Source organism: Vipera ursinii (assembly GCF_947247035.1).
Source record: "Vipera ursinii genome assembly, chromosome: 3".
Classification (NCBI taxonomy): Eukaryota; Metazoa; Chordata; class Lepidosauria; order Squamata; family Viperidae; genus Vipera; species Vipera ursinii.
In genome coordinates this window covers 117974408-118001041 of record NC_139516.1, presented here as the reverse complement: position 1 = coordinate 118001041, position 26634 = coordinate 117974408, and the positions used below count along the sequence as shown (strand labels likewise).

The following is a 26634-nucleotide window of genomic DNA, read 5'->3' as shown; positions in this document are numbered from 1 at the left end:
CAAATTATACCCCTAGGCTTGGAGACTGAAGTTCACCACATCACAAAATCCAACAGCATCTTTACAATGAGATCAGGAAGCTGAGGTAAAAGCTATTACTGTGGGGAATATATCACTCCGCTTATCCCTGGAGACGGTTCTCAAGAATAGTCACCCATATTCAGCTATCTGCAGAGCAGAGTACATGGTAACAGCTAAAATCTCTCAAGAGATCACTGCCAACCACCCTTATTTTCCTTCCTTTCCTTTTTATCTTTTCCCTTCCTTTTATTTTTGCTTATTACTCCTCATAATAGTTAATCGGAAAAAAGAATGGGTATGTATGACATTTTCAGACTTTTTATATGATTTATAACAATCTCAAAGTTCTTATCATATACAACAGGGGTGTCAAACTCAATTTCATTGAGGGCCGCATCAGCATTGCGGTTGCCCTCAGGGGGCCGGGTGGGCGTGGCCAGGGTGGGCATGGCCTACTGGGTGGGCGTGACTAGAGTGCATATGGCCTACTGGGTGGGCGTGGCCAGCTCTACATCATTTGCATCAAGGGTGCCTATGGGGGCCTGGGCAGGAGTGGGACAGATCTGAGGGTCTCTGGCAGAAGGAGGGTCTCTGGGCCAGGGCCAAGGCAGTGGGGGCTGTTCCCTCACTGTTTCCAGGATGGCTTCGCGGGCCACATGAAACCACTTCGCGGGCCAGATCCAGCCCCCGGGCCTTGTGTTTGACATGTCTGATATACAATGATGAATATACAAAATGCAGATAGTTTTGTGCTTTGTTTCTGACTCTGAACTACTGCGATTCAAACAGTGAGTCTAAATCCAAGTGCCAATCTTACAAGTAGGCAATGTGGTCCACAGACCAGATTAAGTTGGACATCTTCAATTAAATGTTATCCAGGCGTGTATGTTTTACACCAACCACAAAACCAGCAAAAAGCATTTCCCTTACCATCCCCTTATATTTTGGCACAGATTTTGCATATATGATTAGAAAATCGGACTCAGCTGTTTTGTTCCTTTTGCAGGAAGCATACACAAGTTCTGAGAAATAATAATTTGGCCTGTAATTGCCACATGGGAAGGCTCTCTTAGTGAGCTAAGCTGAATCAGAAAAAGACCATGCAGAGAACAAGAGGAGTGGGATCTTTTTACTATTTGGGGGGCACACGCACTATAGCTTTAACTTTTGCTCTCCTTTCCAATTACTGGTTGAGTGGGAAGAAAAAGGATCAGTCGGAATGGTGAGAGGAAGAATTAGCCTTCCTCACTGAGGGAGAGAATATACAGTACCATACTACATCCTTCCTTAATCTAGCAAACTCTTGACTTAAGAGGACTCCCCAGATGCATAACTTTGTTTTATGTGACAAAATGGCTTGTAACTAATATTTTTTTGTCAATAGAACTGGAAGTATTTGTGAACATTTCTCTTCTGATCTGCTATTCCTCAATCTGCTCCAAAGACGAGTATATTCAGTTTGTATCCAAATTGCCATGGAAAAGGGGTTGAAGAGCAACCCCCACTGTAGTTTGATAACTAACTCTGAAAGCAATATTACGTAATTTCAAAATGAAAGAACCAAGTGGCAAAATAAAAACAGTAAAATGAAGGAAAAACAGGGATGCCATCATTTTCATTAAAGGAATACAATGTAATATAAACATAAAGCAATTCTGATAAAAGAAAGTATAACATATAAAAATGTTTCCCTGATTTTGGCCAATTTATCATGGCTCAAGTATTCCCTTTTGTTAGAAAGAAAATAAAATAACATACCCGTGGATTCCCCATGTTTAATTTCTTCAGCAGTCCGGTCTATGAGGACATACAGTGACCACACCACACAAGTGATAGCAATGATATGGAAAGTTACAGAGCACATGATCTTTCTTTGCTCACTGCCTGTCATCTGCAGCTTCTCCCACTAAGAAGAAATCCAGAAAACAGAAGTGTTCAGTTCTATTCAGAGAACAAGTGATACTTGCTGTCTAGTCAGAAACCTTTATTTTATTGAATTTGATCCTGATGGCAGATTATCAAGCAAGCTAATGCAGCTTATATATGGATATGATACACTGTTCTGTATTATATTAAACTCTTCCATCAACCAATGGCATCTGAGGGCACTTGGGTGGCATGCCTTCTCTATTATGATGCCTGCCCTCTTAATCTCTCTGCAGATTTAAAACACGCTGATCCTGCTGTCTTTTCAATGTGCTTTGAAGAGCTGGCTCTTTCCCCAGATTGTAGGCTAAGATGGGATGGCAGTTCCCTATAGAAGGTGGTTATAGTGGATGTTTTTTGTTCTATTGGGATGATCCTCTTTCTTTTATTTTGCTGCTTGTTTTAAAGCTTTGTTTTCAATTTAGTCCATTATCCAAAGTCACCAATGATTTGTGCCAACTTTAGAAATGCAAATTATAAATAAATAACTTAGCAATGCAGAATTCACAGTTAATTTGCATACATTTATTAATACAGAATTGCTTAAAGCTATCATGAAAAGCAGCTATCTACTAACCACAGTTAATATTCACTGTGATAAGATTACTTCTTATCAAATTGTTCCTTCATAAAATTAGAGAGAAAATTGAATATAATGCCACAAGATTCATTCCTGGGCTTTATACTCTTCCATACTTATTAACTTGGAAAGACGCTTATAAAAGTTGCAGAAGACATAATATTTGGTAGGTAAAATAGCTTCCCCTTCATGGATTACTGCCTTGTCGTGGCGAAGGGGCTTGCGTAATTCAATGAAGCTATGAGCTATGCCGTGCAGGGCCACCCAAGACGGAAAGGTCATAGCAGAGAGTTCTGACAAAACGTGATCCACTGGAGAAGGAAATGGCAAACCACTCCAGTATCTTTGCCATGAAAACCCTATGGACAGTACCAAAAGGCAAAACGATATGACGCTGGAAGATGAGCCCCTCAGGTCGGAAGGCGTCCAATATGCTACTGGGGAAGAGCAGAGGGCTAGTACTAGTAGCGCCAGAAAGAATGAAGCGACTGGGCCAAAGCCGAAAGGACGCTCAGCTGTGGATATGTCTGGTGGTGAAAGGAAAGTCCGATGCTGTAAAGATTCTTTCTCCATAGGAACCTGGAATGTAAGATCCATGAATCAAGGAAAGCTGGACGTGGTCAAACAAGAGATGACAAGACTAAACATCGACATCTTAGGTATCAGCGAACTAAAATGGACAGGAATGGGTGAATTTAATTCAGATGACCATCAGGTATACTACTGCGGGCAAGAATCCCTCAGAAGAAATGGAGTAGCCTTCATAGTCAATAAAAAAGTAGGAAAAGCAATACTGGGATACAACCCTCAAAATGACAGAATGATCTCAGTTTGAATCCAAGGCAAACCATTCAATATCACAGTAGTCCAAGTCTATGCCCCAACCACCAGTGCTGAAGAGGATGAAATTGACCGGTTCTATGAAGCCCTACAGCACCTTATAGAACTAACACCCAAAAATGATGTCCTTATCATCATGGGAGATTGGAATGCTAAAGTAGGAAGCCAAAAGATAACTGGAATAACAGGCAAGTTTGGCCTTGGAGTACAAAATGAAGCAGGGCACAGGCTGATAGAATTTTGTCAAGAGAATACGATGGTCATAGCAAACACTCTTTTCCAACAACCCAAGAGACGGCTTTACACATGGACATCACCAGACGGTCAACACAGAAATCAGATTGACTATATGCTCTGCAGCCAAAGATGGAGAAGCTCTATACAGTCAGTAAAAACAAGACCAGGAGCTGACTGTGGCTCAGACCATGAGCTTCTTGTTGCAAAGTTTAGGCTTAAATTAAAGAAAGTAGGGAAAAGTGCTAGGCCAGTCAGGTTTGAATTAAATCATATCCCTGTTCAATATACAGTAGAGGTGACAAATAGATTTAAGGAATTAGATCTGATAGACAGAGTGCCTGAAGAACTATGGACAGAGGTTTGCAACATTGTACAACAGGTAGCAACCAAAACCATCCCAAAGAAAAAGAAATGCAAGAAAGCAAAATGGCTGTCTGAGGAAGCTTTGCAAATAGCTGAGGAAAGGAGGGAAGCGAAAGGCAAGGGAGAAAAAGATATGCCCAATTAAATGCAGAATTCCAAAGAATAGCTAGAAGAGATAAGAATGCCTTCTTAAATGAACAATGCAAAGAAATAGAAAAAAACAATAGAATAGGGAGGACCAGAGATCTTTTCAAGAAAATTGGAGAGATGAAGGGAACGTTTCATGCAAAAATGGACATGATAAAGGACCAAAATGGCAGGGACCTAACAGAGGCAGAAGATATTAAGAAGAGGTGGCAAAATTACACAGAAGAACTATACAAGAATGAGCTTAATGTCCCTGATAATCACAATGAGGTGGTCACTGAGCTCGAGCCAGACATCCTAGAATGTGAAGTGAAGTGGGCCTTAGAAAAGCTGAGCAACAACAAATCTAGTGGAGGTGACAGTATTCCAGCTGAGCTATTCAAAATCTTAAAAGACGATGCAGTAAAAGTGCTACACTCAATTTGCCAGAAAATTTGGAAAACTCAACAGTGGCCACAGGATTGGAAAAGATCAGTTTACATTCCAATTCCAAAGAAAGGCAGTGCCAAAGAATGTTCAAACTATCGCACCATTGCACTCATTTCTCATGCTAGTAAAGTTATGCTTAAAATTCTACAAGCTAGACTTCAGCAGTATGTGGATCGAGAACTACCAGAAGTACAGGCAGGATTTCGAAGAGGCAGAGGAACTAGAGATCAAATTGCTAACATACGCTGGATCATGGAGAAAGCTAGAGAGTTCCAGAAAAACATCTACTTCTGCTTCATTGACTATGCTAAAGCCTTTGATTGCGTGGATCATAACAAACTCTGGCAAGTCCTTAAAGAGATGGGCATACCAGACCATCTTATTTGTCTCTTGAGAAATCTATATGCGGGCCAAGAAGCAACAGTGAGAACTGGACACGGAACCACTGATTGGTTCAAAATTGGGAAAGGAGTCCGGCAAGGCTGTATACTGTCGCCTTGCCTATTTAACTTATATGCAGAGCACATCATGAGAAAGGCAGGGCTAGATGAATCAAAAGTTGGAATTAAGATTGCCGGAAGAAACATCAACAACCTAAGATATGCAGATGATACCACTCTAATGGCAGAAAGTGAAGAGGAACTAAAGAGCCTCTTGTTGCGAGTGAAGAAGGAGAGTGCAAAACTTCGGTTGAAACTAAACATTAAGAAAACCAAGATCATGGCATCTGGCCCTCTCAATTCCTGGCAAATAGATGGGGAAGAAATGGAGGTAGTGACAGATTTTATTTTCCTGGGCTCCAAGATCACTGCAGATGGGGACTGCAGGCAAGGCTATGGTCTTCCCAGTTGCAATGTATGGCAGTGAAAGTTAGACCATAAAAAAGGCTGAGTGCCAAAAAATTGAGGCCTTTGAACTATGGTGCTGGAGAAGACTCCTGCGAGTTCCTTGGACTGCAAGGCGATCAAACCGGTCAGTCCTAGAGGAGATCAATCCTGACTGCTCTTTAGAAGGCCAGATCCTGAAGCTAAAACTCAAATACTTTGGCCATCTAATGAGAAGGAAGGACTCACTGGAGAAGAGCCTAATGCTGGGAAAGATTGAGGGCAATAGAAGAAGGGGACGACAGAGAATGAGGTGGCTGGATGGAGTCACTGAAGCAGTAGGCGTGAGCTTAAATGGACTCCAGAAGATGGTAGAGGACAGGAAGGCCTGGAGGAACATTGTCCATAGGGTCGCAATGGGTCGGACACGACTTCGCAACTAACAACAACAACAAAAATAGCTTATGCAGATTATACCACTCTAATGGAAGAAAGTAAAGAAGAACTAAGAGCCTCTTGTTGCGGGTGAAGAAGGAGAGTGTAAAAGTTGGGTTGAAACTTAACATTAAGAAAACCAAAACCATGGCATCCGGCCCTCTCAATTCCTGGCAAATAGATGGGGAAGAAATGGAGGTAGTGACAGATTTTATTTTCCTGGGCTCCAAGATCACTGCAGATGGGAACTGTAACCAAGAAATTAAAAGACGCTTGCTCCTCAGGAGGAAAGCCATGACAAATCTAGTAAAGGTACAGGTAAAGGTTCCCCCGCACATGCATGCTAGTAGTTTCCAACTCTAGGGGCCGGTGCTCATCTCCGTTTCAAAGCCGGAGAGCCAGCACTTGTCCAAGGACGTCTCTGTGGTCATGTGGCCGGCATGACTAGACGCCAAAGGCGCACGGAACTCTGTTACCTTCCCACCGTAGTGGTCCCTATTTTTCTACTTGCATTTTTATGTGCTTTCGAACTGCTAGGTTGGCAGAAGCTGGACAAATCTAGACAGCACACTAAACAGCAGAGACATCACCCTGTCAACAAAGGTGCGTATAGGCAAGGCTATGGTCTTCCCAGTTGCAATGTATGGCAGTGAAAGTTAGACCATAAAAAAGGCTGAGTGCCAAAAAATTGAGGCCTTTGAACTATGGTGCTGGAGAAGACTCCTGCGAGTTCCTTGGACTGCAAGGCAATCAAACCAGTCAGTCCTAGAGGAGATCAACCCTGACTGCTCTTTAGAAGGCCAGATACTGAAGCTAAAACTCAAATACTTTGGCCACCTAATGAGAAGGAAGGACTCACTGGAGAAGAGCCTAATGCTGGGAAAGATTGAGGGCAAGAGAAGAAGGGGACGACAGAGAATGAGGTGGCTGGATGGAGTCACTGAAGCAGTAGGCGTGAGCTTAAATGGACTCCAGAAGATGGTAGAGGACAGGAAGGCCTGGAGGAACATTGTCCATAGGGTCGCGATGGGTCGGACACGACTTTGCAGCTAACAACAACAACAACAACAAAATAGCTTATATTCTTGAAGATGAAATTCAAAACAATCTTGAGCACTACAGAAATTAGAAACAAAATGATTAAACAAAAACAATTTCAAAAATTATGCACAGGAAAGAACAAGGAATTCATGGAGACTATTTTGTTTGATAATAGTGCTGAACTGAGTGTAAGTCACCAGTAAAGTGTAGCCACCTTCATGACTTTAAATGGAAAACCATGGTATAAACTTAATAAGAGCAAGATAAATACTAAGTTATGCTATTATAAACAGAAGTATGGTTTTCAGATGATAGGGAATAAGTCCATAGTATTCTATACTGGTCAGTTGGCAATGCAAGTATTGTACCAAATTCTGGGCACTTTTACTTTAAAAAGGATTTATATAAACTGGAACAACTCAAAGACAATGAAAATGATCAGGGAACTGGAATCAAAATCTTATGATGAAATGTTAAACTGAAAACATTTAGACTTGGAAAAAGAAATTGGGAAAAATAACTTCATTCATGTGAAGAGAAATGACAACATGCAGAAACAATTTAGAAATTATCCTTTTTCATTCCTGCCTCAGGATGTGAAATAAAAGATTTTCATTGCAAGCAGAACTCTTGACACTGGAAAAAATATTTTAGCTATAATAACAGTCTAACAACTGTTAGCAACTACTATAAAAAACAGTGGGTGTTCTCTCTTTTTAAGCAAGGGCTAGAAGATTATCTCTCAGAAATTATCTACACTAGGCTGGACCTCATTCCTCAATAGCTCTTTTCAATTTACCAATTCGTGCATCAGTGATGTGGCCAGTCATAAAATAGCTACCGTATTTATTGGAGGCAATAGATATAACTGCTCTCAAAACTGTTTATTTTCCCACAGTTGCTGCCATCCCAACTTGCTTCTTTCTTCTGGGCAGATGGTCATCTTTCCAATGAACAGAGATAATTATTATCTCTTATTTATGTTTTTTTAAAAGAATATCCTTGGGACTCCAATTATGTTCTACTTTGCTTCAGAATACATTGGTTTATTTTTTTTAAAAAATGTGAAGATTCACAACAGCGCCTACTTCTATTGTAATCTAAAGTTTAAATGTATAAATAGCAGTAATCTGTGCTAAAGAGGACATTCATAATTACGTTTGACTCTATAGTATCATTCCAGGACCTACTTTTCTTAAAGGTTTCAATTTGGTCTCCATGATGAATTCATATTTGCAGAGTTCACAGCAACGGGTGTTTGAGCTCTTGATCCACTGCTGCAGACAAGCTTGATGGACAAAATTAAGGCTTCCTGTGCAATGACAGGGAGTAATTAATGAGCTCTCATCATCTCCTTCACAATGGCATATCCTATGACAAGAACATAGCAATTTATTAGGGAAAAGAAAGGACAACTATGGTCCAAACCAGAAAAATGTTCTTGTTGAAGAAAGGGACAATATCAAAGAAGAATAAATGATCTGAGATCATGTGATCAGAGTCTGAAATAATTAAAATAATTGGTAATTTTAAATCACTATTATAATCTACAGTAACATGAAATTTGAATTTTCACATTTTAAAATGCTGATGGAAGGGAAATGTGTTTAAAATGTTTTCCTTGGAATCTCTAGGATAGCCATTTTATAAATGTCCTGCCACAAAAGTAACAAGCAAGCAACAATCTCAGCTTGCTTAAGACTTTTCGCACAAATCTCTGGCACAGGTTTAGTGTAGCCATGATTCCATACTAAACCACAAATCCCCAGGACCAGAAGTTTCAGAAAAGGTTAAATGGATATTCATAATTGTGGGATAGCAACATTACACTATTTTGGGATAGCAGAATTACACTAGCAACATTTTGGAAAATTCAGTGAGATGCATGGGTGGCCTCTGAAAGAAGATTGTGGGTACAAGGGAAGTCCTTTTCTGTGGAAACTTTTATATCAGTACCACTCTCTTTCTCTAGAACAGGGGTCGGCAACCTGAAAAAGCAAGAGCCACTGGGAACCGGTTCCATCACACATAAAAAAGTGGGAGCCGCGCGCATGCATCCACGCATGCGCATAAAACAAAATATTTTGCGCATGCACAAAACATTTTGTTTTTGCGCATGCACATGCGTGGATACACGCGCATGGTTCCACTTTTTTTATGTGGACGCACCTGCACGCCAGCGGCGACGGGTCTCCGTGGTAACGGGCGCTGGGTTGCGGCGCCGCCTTCAGCCCGGGAACCGCCGGAGCCACCCCCGGGACCTCCAAACTGCTGCCTGAACACCCGTTTGGAGACCTGCTGGTGCCGGTTTAGAAAGCTGCCGCGGCAGCTTTCTAAACCAGCACCAGCAGGTCTCCAAACCGCACCTCCGCCCAAACACCAGCAGGTCTCCAAACGGGTGTTCGGGCGGAGGTGCGCGTGCACCTCTCCAAACCTTTGGAGAGGTGCGTGCGCACCTCCGCCCGAACACCCGTTTGGAGACCTGCTGGTGCCGGTTTGGAAAGCTGCTGCGAGCCGCAGCAGCTTTCCAAACCGGCACCAGCAGGTCTCCAAACGGGTACCGCCGCTGCCCGTTCCGAGAGGTGCGCACGCAGCTCTCCAAACCTTTGGAGTGGTGCATGCGCACCTCTTCCCATTCGGAGTGGTGCGCGCACACCTTTGCCTATTCCGCAAGGTGCGCGCACAGCTCTCCAAACCTTTGGAGTTGTGCGCGCGCACCTTCTCCCGTTCGGAGTGGTGCGCGCGCACCTCCGCCTATTCCGAGAGGTGCGCGTGCAGCTCTCCAAACCTTTGGAGTTGTGCGCGCGCACCTCCTCCCGTTCGGAGTGGTGCGCGCGCACCGGGCGACTGGGAGCCGCAGGAGACGGCTCCAAGAGCCGCATGCGGCTCCGGAGCCGCGGGTTGCCGACCCGTGCTCTAGAACCTCAGAATTCTGGGAGATGATGGCAACTGCAGACAAGCAGGGTACCTGTCCTGGTTGAGGATTAACCTGAAACAGGAGAGGCTAGTTTTGGAAAAGAAAGAGATGTGCACAAAGGTGAAAAGACAATTAGGCCCTGAAGAGTGCTTGGAAGTTGAGTTGTGTTTCAGGGGCAAGCAACCCAGTTGTTCCAAGCTGTGAAGCACTACATATTTCTCAGAGATAAGTAGTAGGTTTAAAAAGCTTGCAGGAAGAAAGAAAACACAACTCCCTTCCTCACTCTTAACATCCTTATCTCCTATACACACAGCAAATGGAAAACATGTAGGAAACACATGATTAGCATGACATCAGGGGAAAAAAGTCCAAAATATTTGTATATTAAAAAAAGTCGACAAGTTCAGAAGAAGAGCCTTGGTGGAACAGTGGGCTAATGCCTCCTTAAGTAACACCAGCTGCCTGCAATTAGCGCAGGTTCGAGTCCCACCAGGCTCAAGGTTGACTCAGCCTTCCGTCCTTCCGAGGTAGGTAAAACGAGGACCCAGATTGTTGGGGGCAATAAGCTGACTTTGTAAAAATGCCGCTTGGGGGAGGGGGGGCCGAAAGCCCTAATAAGCAGGCATATACATAGAATGAAGGCTATTGCGAAGCACATTGATTTGTGCTTCTTAGATTGTAAGCCGCCCTGAGTCTTCGGAGAAGGGCGGGATATAAATGGGATGAAAGAAAGAAAGAAAGAAAGAAAGAAAGAAAGAAAGAAAGAAAGAAAGAAAGAAAGAAAGAAAGAAAGAAAGAAAGAAAGAAAGAAAGAAAGAAAGAAAGAAAGAAAGAAAGCTCAGTGTGAACTGAAGTGAATGACTGCGAAAATGAAGAGAGCAGAGCAAGTTACCATACACTTGAGAGGGGGCAGGGAAAATGACTTGGCATAAACCAACCTGCAGACATCCCCAGATACAGACACAGGGGAAAGCGGAGGGAAATTTTCTGACAATTGGGAAGGGCAGTCTAGATCACTATCCTTTTCAGCCGAGCAGAGCGGTGCCCGCAGTGCTGTAATTTTCAGCCTCACAGAATTGTCCTCAAAGACATCATCATCTCCCGTGTCATCTGAACAGAAACCTGTGCTCTCCAGCATACCACTGGATGATTTCTCTGGCCAGAGACAGGTTGACTTGTTATCCAGTTCATGACTGCTTGACCTGGAACTATGAGAGAAGGAGAAAAGGTACTGCAACAAATCTTTACTCTGGGAGCTTTCACTGCCATACTTATCCTCCAGGAGAGGAATACGTACAGCGCTATGAGTGTCAGTAGCCAGAGAAGTGCTTGAGTAATTGGTCGAGAGTGACCAGAAATATGAAAGTCTAGAATTGCTAACAGTGAAGGGCCTTAAGTTGAATGGTTTCTTCTCCTTATGACATACATTAAGTCTTAAACACTGCTCTTGCATTTGGGCAAGTCTGCCTTCTGAACACGTTCGTTCCGCGTAGCTAAATCTGCCAACTGTACTCTGAGCCTTCTGATCCATATCACTGAGAGACTTGGAGAATTTCAGAGCATGGCTGGATTTTTCATTCTTAGACTTGAGAGCATAGACAAGTTCATGGCCCTGGGAGCTGGCCTTGGAAATCTGCACCGTATTCTGACAGGCTACTGTCACAGTGGCCCGTGGAGTCAGCGCATTCTGGCAGACAAGATTTTTCAAGATAACAGCAGATTGCACTGGGCGGGGATGACAACATTCAGAACACACTGCACTGGAACTGCATGCAGAACAATGGAATAAAAGAACAAAACATTAAAAAAGAGCACATACAATTTGTTGAAGAAATGACATTTTCAGCCAGTATGAGGAAAGCAAATAACAAACATAAAAAAAAAATCCATGTGCCACAATGCATTACATGTCAATATCATTTAAACATGTATGTGCATATAGCATGGCTAGACAGGATTTGTTGACCTATGTGCTCTTTTCTAGCTACTATGGGCTCTTGGGGGAAAAAAAAGGGACCATCAAATATGCTCCCCACACCCATGCCCCATTCCACCTCCATATTGGGAACTGGCACAATATCATTAATGTATGTGTAGTCATTTTATTTTTATTTCTTGTATTATTAAGTATTCCCTGACCAAAAAGGTCTACATTTGTTGATAGGCAACTTAAGTACATTTGAAACATTATGTTTCAAACTCCAAATGAGTTGTTCCAATTTTTGTGAGAAATGTTCTGGTGATATTCCTTTCCATTTGAGCTCAAAACACTTCTGCTGTAGTTGGAACAGCTATTTAGAATCCAAAATGTTTTGTGGTGCAGTGGTTCAAGTGATGGACTGATGGAGATCCACATTCTAGTCCACTGTGGAAGTTCCCTGATCTTAGGCCAGGCATTCTCTCTCAGCTCATCTTACAGAGCTATTGCTATGGGGAAAAAACTAGGCATTGTACAAAAATCTAATATTATGATTTCTAATACATTTCAATACGGCAATTTGAAAACATAGGAAAAGTGGCTACTTATTGGAAGACCAACTGTTATTCGCCCTGCAAGATTTCCTGGATCATCAGCTGTAAGATAGCATAACTTCTGACACCGTGACACCGTCATCAGTTTTAGTGCAATGACAGAGTTAATATTTCACCTGCAAGTGTCCTGATTGGTTGGTATAGCAGATGCCTGAGAAAAGCCACAAAGAGCAGGAAAAGAGGTTGAATTAGAAGGCTACAAAAACAATAACAAAAAAATGGTTTTATCAGGAAATCTGTAGTTAGCCCTCCCAATTTCAATAAAAAAACAAGCCATTGCTCAAAAACATTTAAATTGGGGATGTTTACTTTGAACAGAATTCTGCCAATGATCTATAGAGGAAACAATTACAGTTGGTGGGTTTTTCCTAGGCAGTTTTTAAGTCCTGAAATGGCCCCTCTCCTGATGTGGCTGATCTCCTTAAGCTTCCAAATAATAATTATGCGCAAAATAAGTCTTTGATATAGAAACTACTTTTAACCACTTAAACCAATTGGCCTGCAGATTAGTTCCTTTGGGCTCAATTGATCTCTCATCCTATTTAAGAATTATATGAAATAATTAAGTAGATATCCGGGAACCAATATGTCATTTACAGGCAGATTTTTCTCTTCACTTCAATGTACTTTAATTGTATTTTTTAATTTTTAGTACTTGAGTTTTTAAAAACTATTAGCTCTTAGAACACTCGTTCAAGTTAAATGCCCGTCTGCAACTTTTCTTTCTCTTGCTCCTATAGGCTGTTGCTTGTGACATGTTCTTGAAGGTGCAAGTAAGGAATTCAGGTAACCTTACCACAGTAGTGGCAGAGCATCACTAGAATGGCACATAGCACAACAAAAATTGCAACCAGACTTAAAATGAATTAGTCCCCCATATTCCTGTTTCTGAAAGGAAATTGTCAGCATCTAATTATCACTGCTTATACTTACATATAATACCACCCCCTCCCAATCAATCGTGGACGGAAATACATGAATGGCTAACATGCATTACTCAAAAACTGCTGTCTTACTGACTCAAAAATTTTGTTATGAATTTTTACACATTCTATATTATTTTTCCATTAAATTTCCATATACTTAATTACCACTGAGGCAAAAGTGATTGCCTTACGTCTGAGTGAGCTAACTCTGGGAATAAGAACTGCCACTCCTTATAAATAACTGCGGTTTAGAATGGGAGGCAAGACTTAGCAGAGTCATGAAAACTCCAACACTGGATTTCTGGACATGTGGATTCTAAATTGACCTCAATCCAATGAAGCAACATAGTTGGTGACAAGAGCACAGTACAGGTAATCCCCAAGTTACGAGCGTTCACTTAACGCTCGTTCAAAGTTACGTGATGAGCGCCCCCTAGTGCTTACGAGCAAGTCCCGAAGTTACGAATATTGCAGCACCACGGCACTCGTTCACCCTTACAAGCGACCGCAGTGGCTCTTCTTGGCTGCCCCAGGCCTTTGGTGTGTTCACAGAGAATGGAGGCCTAAAATAACACAACATCACGCAAGATCAGTGGGGCGAGATCTCACGTGATCTCATGGAACTTTAGGCCTCTGTTCTCTGCAACAGAGAACAGAACTGAAGCTGGGGGATGCTTCCACGTGCCTCCAAAGGCTGGATCGGGGCTCCAGAGGCCTTTTCCAGGCCACTGCAGCCCAGATCTAAGGCCAGGGGAGGCTTCCATACCCCCCTACAGCCCGATCCAGGTTCTGAAGGCCTTTTCCAGGCTACTGCGGCTTGGATCTAAAGCTAGGGGAGGCTTCCGTGCACCCCACACAGCCCAATTCAGGCTCCATGGAGTGCGCAGAAGCTTTTCCCAGCCTCAAATCTGGGCAGCAGCAGGAACCATGGCAGTGAGGAGATGGATCTTTTCCAGGTGAGTTCAGCAAAGCAGGAAGCGAGGGGGAAGCATGTGGCATTTTAGTGAGTTGGGGAGGCCTTGGGGGCTTGTTCCAGCACTAGGCCCTCCATGGCCTTCCCTATTCTGAGATACCTCATATTCGCTTAACAAGCCGTGTGAGTTTTAATGAGCAAGGGGGTGATCTTGTACCTCAAACGAGATTCACTCTACGAGTTTTCTAGTTACATGTGGAATGGGCAGGCTCCATTACACTCGTAACTCGAGGACTACCTGTAGAACTAGTGTAGGAGTAGAACCAGTCAAAAATAAGGAGGTCTATGCAGACAGAAGATAAATTATTTATACATGTGATATAAATATGCAGAAATGGATATTTTTCAAGAATATTCTACGAAGTAGCAAGTTAGACTTATACAAGTGTCCTGTGTCATAGAGAAAAATGAGAAGAACCCATGTGCAACCTAACCCAGATTAGACTACACAGTCTTTATTTCTCTATTTCTTGATGCTTCAGCACACATCACTTTGATACTCATGTAAAAAACTGGCCATCTGTAGACTAAACAATAAATCAAATCAAATCAAATCAACCTTTATTGTCAGAGTACAACATGTGTACAATAAGATAAGAGATAAGGCAACTGCTAAATGCACTTAATATTTCTTTTCTGTTAGCAATTAATAAAATCACATGGAAGATTATTCATCATCATATACTGTTTTAGTAGTCTACAGATCTCTTTTTGTAACTGCTAAAAATTTAATATATCTATTTTCCTACCCTACTATTCCCAAAAGAGCTCTTGCACACACAAATAGGCTGAAAATCTCAGTCTTCACCTTCCATGATTTCAACTATCACTCCCCATGAGATTCTTAAGAGGACAAAAAATATATAATTCCTGGCAATAAATATACTGGTTATTACTGATCAACTGTTTGCTGAGAGGTTTCAAGTTTTTTTCCCCAGTAACAGCTTAAATATTTTCTGAACTTCCTCTTGCAATAGGCTTCTTGAGGAATATAGAAAGTATTTATTTAAAAAGTCAAAACTCTTAAGAGGCAGTTCCATATGGAAACATTTTGATTGAAAAGTTATGTTTTTCCAATTCTCTTCAGTTAAAGCTGAGACTCCTAATTGGGGAAAGAAATGACCATACCTGTTCTTTCCTCTTGGCTTTCTTCTTAGAAACTCTGGAAAAAGTAACATCTTGGGCTGGAATTACAGAGATTTGGTGCAATGGTATATTCATAACACCATAAATATAAGATTGGACCTCCTATATGCGTAAAATTCCTGATATGAGGTTCATTATCTATCTTTGCCAGGCCATACACCTAAAAATAATTTGAGAATTAGAGCAGTAAAAAGCAGAAAATAATCAGAAAATGTATAGCTTTGTGTATATTAGGTTACATTAATACATATTAATAATAAACAAATGGAATCTTTAGCAAAATGTTGCAATATGGAATATATATATATATATATATATATATATATATATATATATATATATATATATATATATATATATATATATACACACACACACACACACAGAGAGAGAGAGAGAGAGAGAGAGTATACAGTTATTCATATTAAATATGTAACTCCGGGTAGCTAATATCAAGTTCATAGCCAACAATATAAAAACCATTTTAACAGAATCAAGATATAATTAAAAATAATCAATACAAAAAGTACCAAGTTTAAATAAAACCATTTTGGCAGTGACAGCTTTCATGTACAACTTTCTCAGAATTACCCATCATTCATCACTGTATGATTCATGGGGATCTTCATTTTAATCCAAATAGAACATTGGCAATCCACTCATTACTTGGGGCATCTTATCTGTACCAAAAATAATTGAACTTCCATATGTTTAGCACCTTAAAATCCCGTAGAAATATTGGAATATTCAAAAGACTAAGGTCATGGTATAGTATTTTAATACTTAGCTAAATACTTTTGTAGCTACTGCATGGACAGATCTGTTTATTCTTGGGATCTCCAACAATGCATACTTTGGTGATCATTATTTTGTTTCCCTTACAATTTTATATTACCCCCATATTCAATTGGCCTTTTATCAGTGACGGGACTTTAATGTATCAGGTGAGTTGTCTGAAACAATAATTAAGAAGCTACCAACTTTATTTGGATTTTTAATGGACCTATATATATGGAATCATAGAGATGGTTAATTAGTCCAATCCTCTGCTCTGTGCAGAACCTGCTAATCAAATCTAAGTGGGCATCTTATATTTACAATAAAATATTGCTGTCAAATTATAAGTCCAATTAAAATGTCTAAAATATTTCAGAAACAATCAGAAATATCTAAGTCCCTCCTAAACTGTAGCAAGAGAACCAACTGGAGCCCTGATTCCATAGACTATGAAAAAAAACCACGTAGTCAGTCAGATTGCACAGGCAATTTGCAAGACATGAAAGGTTTCCTACACATATAGTAAACATTTTGAATTAGGCCTAGAAAATACCTAATACCAGGTGTAGCTATTTTAACACAGGAAGATAGTAGCATCTCTTGAGACACCAGTCACCGTTTATGCTGCCTGCATACTGTATTGTAAGACAGCCAGATTTAAATCCCAACTGGAAACCTTTTTCCAAACAGCAGCAGCTATCAGACCCAAGCCCAAGAATGACACAGTAAATCTAATCCTTTATTTGCTTGCATCTAATGGACTGTAGAAACTTGCCATACTGAAACTATAACCTTCTAACCTATTCGAGATATCTAGGGTGTAATTACCCTAAACCTCTTCGTCCCTCCCCCCTCCAACTCAGAACTGCCGTGTCTCTTAATTTGGGCCTCTCTCTGATGAAATTTACTGCCTCCTCCTAGGGCAGGGGTAGGCAACCTCGGCTCTTTTATGATTCATGGACTTCAACTCCCAGAATTCCTGACTCAGCTATAAAAGAGCCGAGGTTGCCTACCCCTGTCCTAGGGAAAGCTCTATACTGCCAAAATTCATCTCCACTGCTTTTCTAGGTGCCCATTCCATCACAGAACCATTCCCCCCCCCCAAAAAGAACATTAGATTCCAGCAAATGGATTTAAGTCAAAAGAAAAATCATGCACTGCAAAACTGGATTGCTTTGGGTTCTAAATACTTCAAATAAATAAAAATAGACCTTATATATCACATCAAAGCAAATCTGCTTTGTATAGCTAAGTAACTGTACTTTTGTTTCCTACCCCTGCACAGAAGCTATTTTACTGGCAATCCAAGTGAAGAACAGGCCCTATTTGTAAACCTAAATAATAAAAAGATATTATGAAAATAAGTCACTTGGTAGTAAAAACCTGAATTTTAAAATACGTTATTCTGAATATATCCCCATAATTTGCTACATAACACCAATGTATTAAGTATGATTTTGATACTGCCCTTATAATATCAGAAGTTCTAATCTTAAGATATTAGTTTTTAGATCAATAAAAGATTTTTTGTTGCACAAAAATGTATGGATGTATCTTCCCAATAAGCACATTTCAGAATTTTCAGTCATCACTGGAAAATGATAGCACCAAAAGGATTTCTCATTTTTCTAAGTCAATTCAATGGTATAGTTCGAAATAATTTCATGTTAAGTTTTAGATTTTGAGTTAAAGGATTACCCTTTGACAGTGTTCAATCATCCATAATACTTAATAAGAATCTATATCACTATGCTTTGTTTTTGTTTTTATTTTTAACATAACCTATGAAGATATATCTTGCTCAGAGTCATTTGCAATGGATGCGCCCTTTAAGTCTAATGAATACACATATATAAATACATTCTCCCTTTTCCAACTAATTTAATCTCTTTAAGACAACTTCTGTATCATTGTATTACATAGAGGGAAACTATTGAAACCAGCACCCTATTATGGACAAAATCTAAATTAAAGTATCTGCAATAGATGTCTCCTCAGTATCTATCTGACAAGATCCAACGAAGGGAATCCCACCACCTCCCTGGTAATTGTTTGCAGTGTCAAACTGATCTTATTGTTAGGGGTGTTTCAGCATTCAACTGAACTCTTCACTTCTGTAACTTAAAACTTTTCCCATACCCTGATATCTGAACAAATATAAAACAGATCTTGCTTTTAAAATGAAGAATGCTATCACATCCCCCTTTGTCTTCCTAATATTAAATACAGTACTCAGAGTTTCTTCAACCCTATATTCATAGACCTTAAGTTTCTTTTTCCTTCATCATTATACACTGAGCTGTTCTCAATAGATTGTGAATGTCTTGGTTTATGGTTCCTGCCATGTGTACTATACCTTTTCCATTGCCATATACAGTAAGAAGCCACTGGCAGGTGCTGGAAAACTAGAAATTTGTTAATTTTAGATTTGCCCACCATTAAGGTCAGCCTGTTCTTACACTAAGATCTTTTCAGTCACAGATTGTCCAACAAATATCTTTCACATAACAATAAGCAAGCTACTTTATCTTTTTTATATATAGCATATATTATTAATCCCACCTTTTTATATATAACTTGGTAGCAATGGAGCCCTTTAGGGAATTTTCAATGAAGATAAAAAACACAGTCAAATCAGGTCCCCAATTTTCTGATCTATAAAGAAATATATTTAGAATTGGAGCTTTTTTTCCCCACTCTGTGAGCCAGATGTTAACAAATGCAACAGCACATCCCATTTATACTCCTCAGCAATTGTTTATAGGTCATCAAACATTTGGTATATACAGGTAAGGGAGATGAAAGAAGATGGGCCTCGTCAATCTTTCACTGGTCATTTTTTGCTTTCAACATGTGTGTATTAGAAGACTGAACCTACTTCACCTCAGAAAGGAGATGGGATAATTCTCTGTACAAGCCGTAGGCATCCATAATAGATAGCCCTCAAGTTTAAAGGTTCTTAAGCTGATGTTTTGCATTTGTTTACTAATTTTATGTTCAGATAGCATTTTAGAATTCTGCCATTGAAAATTATTATTACTCATGCTAATTTAAAGAAAATCTGCTTAACAAGATCATAACATATTTTGCTTACAACACGGGTTGGGGTGAAAAGAAGAATGTTAGCCCTGGGACTAAAACCTAGTAGTACTACCAGTATATCTGAGAGTGCATCACAAAATAAATATCTGGTTTAATAACAACCACTTGAGACCCAATAACCTCCAGTGGGACATGAACCATTGATGTTAGAAATACAAAAATAACACTCTAGCTAAAATAATGATTCCCAAACACACAAAGGATAACTCTGGAGACACAAGGATAGGTTCCAAGAGTAAAATAACGGCCCTGCTAAGATCTCTATCTGTCTTGTGCACACATATTGGATATATATTAATGCTTTGATTATGATTTAGTTAGCATACGTAACACTGGATCTTGCTGGCCAGACCGAAAATCCATTCAACCTGTTTGTATTTCTCTTGGCGTTTACCATATGCCGAAAAGTTCCAAATTGAGTTATTTTTCTCCTGCGATTCCAAATCTTGGAAGAAACGTTTGCCGGCTCTTGGCTGTGAAAGGAAGAGAAGCTACCGCTCCCTGGGCTAACTTCCTAATACCGATTAGCTTTCCTGGAGAAGCAAACCTTCCGTTCCAGCAAGATCACTACGGAGCGGGTTTAGAAGACAAAGACTCCAGCAACAGCTAGTAGACTCCTTTCCAAAGATCCGCCTAGATCCCGCCGACAATGTCATTTTCCGGGTGCACCCAAATTCCTTTTTAGCACCGGGGTGGAGAAGGTGGGAAAGAGATCATCGCTACTTTCTTCCTCCACTGTCTCCCTGCCTAACGCCTTCCCGCAGCTCCTCCCAATAATTCCCTTCCCCCAGGCTTACCCTACAAGTACATAATGTCCCGGGCAGCTGTAAATATCATGAATCATGGCTAGGAGGTGAGCGAGAGATAGAAAATAAGACGAAAGCGTCCCTTCCCCTTTCCCCCACCCCACCCCACCCGATCCACCTCGTCTCCAAAGGCGAGGAGGAGCCGCCCTCCCTAACCAGAACGCCCAGCCACCTGTGGAATCCCTGGAGCAGCTCGCAACGGAAGAGAAGGAAGGCGCCACCTCTTTGGGCGTCACTGGGTCCTGATTTGTCCATCGGACACAGGAAACCGATCCCTGCCTCTACTTCCGTCGCTGTCCTGAAACCGAGAGTCGTACGAACAATAATCTCCCTTTAGTTTGTTTATCCCAGGGGGTCTTCAAACTTGGCCCTTTTCTGACTTGTGGACTTCAACTCCCAGAATTCCTCTCCCAGGAATTCTGGGAGTTGAAGTCCACAAGTCAGAAAAGGGCCAAGTTTGAAGACCCCCCTGGTTTATCCCGAAGCGGAAATGAAAGCGGAGGGCCTGTTGGGACGTTGCGCGAGATTCATTCGGACGGTGGAGCTCCGGGCTCGAAACGGCAGGCAGTGACGCCTTTCTTCAAAAGTGTTTTGCATCACAACGCGGTGCTTTTTGTTGGAAGGGAAGAACGGAGAGAGCGTTGGCACGAAATGGAGGCTGGAGGCCACGGTGCCGTCAGGCAGGCTGCTGTAAACAGCGTTGTACAGTACGCTCAAAAAATGTTTCACAGGGCCCTATCTCTGAAGGAATTGAAGGAGAAATAACGGGCCGCATTTGTGGACCCAGAGAGCACATTCAGCCATAGAACCTAGGCCAGGGGTAGGCAACCTCGGCTCTTTTATGACACATGGACTTCAACTCCCAGAATTCCTGAGTCAGCATAGCTGACTCAGGAATTCTGGGAGTTGAAGTCCATGAGTCATAAAAGAGCCGAGGTTGCCTACCCGTGACCTAGGCTCTCCAAGGTGATCAAAATCATGTACCTTCAAATGCAAAATTCAGGAGAGAAAGAAGCATGATAACTTTCCAAGTGAGAATGTTCTGAAATAGGTTGATTGCACTGCTGGTTGGTACAATTAGCCACTATACCACAGGGCTTTCATAGATAATGTGCATTTCTCTGAAATAAAATACAAAACAGAAAATGTGTTTCTGTTCTGAAAGTGATAAAAAAAAAACACCACACATCAAGCCTAAAGACAGCCCCGGCTATTTGTAGATTTTGCTTCTGTGAGCTGTGGTCTCATCAGCCTTGAGGATGCAGTAGTGCCCAGAGATGCCTCGCTGAGAAACCAAGGGAAGTAGAAATAAATTTGCTTTTCTAACTTATCAGTGTCTATAGGTTGTCTTAGCAGAGTGTGAATCAGTACATCTTCATTAACAGTTTGATGTGAACATTGGACAGCTCTTGCCCCAATCATGTACATAAAAACCGGTTAATATTTTGAAACCTGTTCATCACATTCTAATACTTCATAAAGTTGGACAGTTTGTTTTGTCCCATAAGCATAATGAATGTCAAACATACTAGAAGAACATTCTCTGCTGAGTAACTAGGTAGTTCCCCAGTATTACAGATTGAAGGATATGTTTAATGTATGAAGATGAAATTACTATTTCATGAAGTGATGTGTAATTTTATGTAAAATTATGTCTTCAGACAAAAGTAAGACATTTTCAGTTTAATATTTTAAAATATGTTTACTCTGAAGTAGATTTCTCCAACCTGATGTGTTGTGTATGTAAATAGTTATTAATAAGGGAATTAGCTGATTGCAGAATAGCAGGGTTTTGAGCGGGAAATCCAGGTGCAATCATTGGTTGCAATAACCTAGGAGCGGGAAAATAAGCTCCATTGATTGGTTACAGTTCAAACACTACCCCTATAAAAGGTTGCAACATTTGACAGTTGACAGTTGACTTTGTGTATTCAATAAACTCGTTCATTGTTAAACTACTCTGAGTCTTCGTCTATCAGAACTAAACAATTGGCGACGAGGGTGGGATAGACAGAAGACCAGAGAATTGGCGGAATCGCCGTGCTAAGGCGGCAGAGTCAGAACGAGTCACAGTCAACCGAGCGGCCGCGGCAGAAAAGAAAATTCTCCGAATGGCGCAAATTGGGTCATTGAAGGAATTCGACCCAAACTTTCCCGAGGATTGGGAAGAATACATAGGACAAGTCGAAGGGTTCCTGTTAGTGAATGGAATCACAGACGACCGTAAAAAAGCGGCAGCGCTATTGACGATTTGTGGCACACCGGTCTACAGAATCGCTGTCGGACTGTGTCAACCGCAACCAGTCTCAAGCGTGCCTTACGCCGACCTCCTAGCCAAACTAAAGGTCCACTTTACACCAAGGAGGTCCGAACTATTCTGGCGGCGCATCTTTGAGAAGAGAAACCAGAGACCTGGAGAATCCATACAAAAATTTGTCGCTGCCGTCAGGGAAGCCGCAGTACGATGTAAATACGATAATTTAGAAATAAGAATTCGGGACCGAGTAGTACTGGGCTTGCGTGATGAGCAGCTTCAAAACAGAATAATCGCCAAACCCACTGGCGATCTGCAGGAAGTGATCGACGAACTTCTAACGTACGAGTCCACCGGGTATCGCGACCCCCCCCCGCAGCAGCATGGCAGCGGCGTCCGAGATCAATCAAGAGGGCTATGTGGACTGCGGGGAGGCGGACCAGCAGTGGGAAGAAGATATAGCTGAAATCTCCAGGCGGTTCGGAAAATTGGCGCCAAGACAACCCAGAAGTGAAGGGCCCGAACCTGCCCGTCGTCAACAACCCGCAACTCCGCAAAGACAAGCGACGGCGACACAACGACCTTGGCGGGACACCACAACCAGACCGCGCGACATGGACAACCAGAACCGGTGTGGCAGCTGCGGAGGCAACCATCCCCGCGCCTCTTGCCGATTCCGTACCGCAAAGTGCAGGGCATGTGGCAAGACCGGCCACATCCAGGCCATCTGTAGGAGCCGTGTTCGTGACAACCGCCTTCACGAAGTCGATGTGTGGGCCGAGGGTAAGGTAACCCCTTGTTTCAGTGGCAAGGAGACCCCTAAACCCTGGGTTAAAATTCCAAATCTAGGGGAGGTGGCGCGTGTCAGCCGGAGGAGACAGGGAAAAGGTTACAATTTTCCTGGAGGAAAATTAAAAATCACAGTCCACCTGCAAGGGGTCCCTTGCAGAATGGAAATAGACTCAGGGGCTTCAGTGTCAATAATTTCCACTGAAACCCTTGAGAGGATCGAACAAATAAGTGGAAGGAAAATTCCACTTAATTCAACAAATATTCAATTAACTGATTTCCAAAAAAGCCCCATAAAAATAAAAGGGAAGATCAGCCTTAGCGTTAAATTTAAGGGATTTAAGGGGGTTTTAGAATTAATAGTTACTGAGGGACATAGGACTAGCTTAATAGGGGTTAACTGGTTCCCTGCCCTGGGCATTTGGATTGGGGGGATAAATGCAGTAATTAAAAATAAGACCCTCGAATCAGTCTGCAATGAATTTGCAGACGTATTCGATGGGTCTTTGGGTAGGTACAAAGGGCCCCCAATTAAATTTAACCTAGACCCCTCTGTAAAACCAATCAGGCTTAAGGCCCGAAGGGTGCCTTTCGCCCTGAAGGAAAAAATCGAGGCCGAGCTCGACAGGCTTGTAGGCCAAGGGGTATTAGAACCTGTTGAGGGTGGTTTGTGGGAAACGCCGATTGTCACACCCCTCAAACCCAATGGGGATGTGAGAATCTGTGCTGACTACAAGGCCACCCTGAACATTGGAATGAAAAAGCATGCTTACCCGGTCCCGACGGTGAAGCAGGTCCTCGCCACGATCCAGGACGGCGCCATGTTCGCCAAGCTAGACTTGGCGCATGCGTACTTACAGTTGACTGTTTCTAAAGAGGCTGCAGAGGCACAGACAATTGTTACCCACAAGGGGGCGTTCCGAGTCCACAGACTGCAATTTGGTATTGCAGCAGCTCCAGGCATCTTCCAAGAAGTGATGGAGAGGACCTTAAAGGGCATACCAGGAGTATGCCCTTACTTTGATGATGTCCTGATAGCTGGAAAAGATGAGGAAATGTTAGTAGAGCGGCTGGAACAGGTACTGGGTAGATTTAGGAGGGCTGGATTGAAATTAAAAAGGGAAAAATGTAGCATAGGGGTTAAATCCACTGATTTTTTGGGGTTTAGGATTGACAAAAATGGAATCCACCCTACCCCTGACAAAATTAAAGCAATTAAATGGGCCCCAGAACCAAGGAATAAGGCGGAACTACAGGCCTTCCTTGGCCTGGTAAACTTTTACCACACGTTTGTGCCCCACAAGGCTGCCATTGCAGAACCCCTCCACAGACTCTTAGATAAGAAGACTCCTTGGCAATGGCTGGACAAACACAGAGTAAGTTTCCAAACTTTAAAGGACATTCTGTCCAGTAAATCAACTGTAACCCACTTTATAGAAAACAAACCGATTTACCTGGCGTGCGATGCTTCGCCTTATGGTGTAGGGGCTGTAATCAGCCACTTAGACAAACAAGGAATACAAAGACCAATTGCATATTATTCACGCACACTAACCAAAGCAGAGCGGAATTACGCTCAGATAGACAGGGAGGCATTAGCAATAGTGGCAGGAGTAAAAAAGTTCCACGACTACCTTTATGGTAGGAACTTTACTATACTGACAGACCACAAGCCCCTGTTGGGACTGTTTACCACAGATAAACAGACTCCCCAAATAATGTCGCCTAGAATGCTGAGGTGGTCCATTTTCCTCTCAGCATACTCATTCTCCCTCCAATACAGACCGGGCAAGGACATGGGACATGCTGACGCCCTTAGCAGATTGCCCCTAAACATAACAGAGGAAGACCCTGCACCTGCGGGACAAATAATGTCCCTACAGGATATCCCCGATTGGCCCCTAACTGCTAAAGACATAGCTGAGGCAACAAACAAGGACCACACTTTAAAGAGAGTAATGGCCTGGGTCCTGAGTGGGTGGCCAAACGCCAACCCGGATGAAAAATACATTCCCTATTTTAGAAGGAAAGATGAACTGTCAGTTCATTTGGGCTGTTTACTCTGGGGAAATCGTGTGGTCATTCCAGGAATACACAAATCAGCCATTTTACTAGAATTACATGAAGGACACCCTGGAATAGTACGGATGAAGGCGTTGGCTAGGAGTCACTTGTGGTGGCCAGGACTGGACAAGGACATCGAGGAATGTGTTGCCAATTGCCATCTGTGCCAACGCTCTAGGCCTGAACAACAACACATCCGTACGCATAAGTGGGAGTTAGCTAGAAATCCTTGGTCCAGGATTCATATTGACTTTGCTGGGCCTTTCCAAGGGTTAACATTTCTGGTAGTGGTTGACAGCTTCTCTAGATGGCTAGAGGTAGTACCAGTCAGTTCAGCAACCTCAGGTAGAACCATACAGGCATTAAGGGGCCTCTTTGCCACTCATGGGTTGCCGGATTTAATCGTGTCTGATAATGGGCCACAATTCACATCTATTGAATTTCAGGATTTCCTCAGGGCCAACTCGATTAAGCACAGGACATCAGCACCCTTCCACCCATCCACCAACGGCTTGGCTGAACGGAATGTGAGGACCACGAAGGACGCCTTAAAAAGAATCATTCGAGGTGACTGGCATCAGAGACTGGCCGAGTTCTTGTTGGCCCAACATACGACCCCATGTTCTGCTACAGGGAAAAGTCCAGCTGAAATGAGGTGGGGAAGGAGACTAACCACCAAATTGGACAGATTACACCCTGACAGACTTCTACCAAGCGCTGAATTGGACATTCCTAACAGAACATTTAAAGTGGGGGATTTGATCTGGGCCAGGAACTACACCCAAGGGGACAAATGGATTCCGGGGGTGGTTACTGAAATTTTAGGCCCCCTGTCGTACACTATTGAGGGGGAAGGGAATAGGATCTGTAAAAGACACACAGATCAGCTGAGGAAGAGATCCAGTGGGTGCTTGCCAGTAGAGGGGGGCCAAAGCACTTTTGGGGGAAAAAGTACATCCAGGTTCAGTAATAACAACATGCCAGAGAGTGTGGTAGAGGAATGGCAAAACATCTCTTCTCCTGCTACACCACAACAACAACAACAACAATCTAGTCAAATAGACTGGGAGGTACCCCTGCGAGGTAGGCCAGTGACTACTGAGTATCAAACACAAACCAATGCACAAAACAGCAACAGGGAAACATCAGAGTCTAATAACCCAGAGCCTAGGTCCAACACAGAGAAGCAGCCAAGCAGTCAATCAGGAAAAGGGGTCCCTAGCAGCCAGAGTAATAGATACCCTTCTAGATTACATAGGCCGCCAAAATATTTAAAGGACTTTGTAAAGAAATAACAACAACTGGGGGGTAAGGGGTGTTGTGTATGTAAATAGTTATTAATAAGGGAATTAGCTGATTGCAGAATAGCAGGGTTTTGAGCGGGAAATCCAGGTGCAATCATTGGTTGCAATAACCTAGGAGCGGGAAAATAAGCTCCATTGATTGGTTACAGTTCAAACACTACCCCTATAAAAGGTTGCAACATTTGACAGTTGACAGTTGAC

At 42.2% G+C, this 26634-nt stretch overlaps 1 protein-coding gene across 6 annotated transcripts in view; it reads right to left on the bottom strand.

Annotated features, from left to right (window-relative positions):
* LOC310638238 (uncharacterized protein) overlaps positions 1 to 20235 on the bottom strand; it is a 57351-nt gene extending 37116 nt beyond the window's left edge. Inside the window, exons 1-7 of one of the 6 annotated variants that reach the window (XM_083359109.1) lie at positions 20195 to 20235; positions 18677 to 18769; positions 15320 to 15497; positions 12409 to 12443; positions 10699 to 11526; positions 8034 to 8214; positions 1780 to 1927 (exon numbers count right to left, since the gene is read on the bottom strand). In XM_083359109.1, coding sequence (XP_083215235.1) covers positions 1780 to 1927; positions 8034 to 8214; positions 10699 to 11526; positions 12409 to 12443; positions 15320 to 15412 — 1285 coding nt within the window. In that variant the 5' untranslated portion in view covers positions 15413 to 15497; positions 18677 to 18769; positions 20195 to 20235. Of the gene's footprint in view, positions 1 to 1779; positions 1928 to 8033; positions 8215 to 10698; positions 11527 to 12408; positions 12444 to 15319; positions 15498 to 18676; positions 18770 to 19542; positions 19974 to 20013; positions 20033 to 20194 lie in introns of those variants that run through there. The other 5 variants (XM_083359111.1, XM_083359112.1, XM_083359108.1 and 2 more) reach the window with 5 other exon arrangements.
* Between the last annotated feature and the right edge of the window lie 6399 nt (positions 20236 to 26634).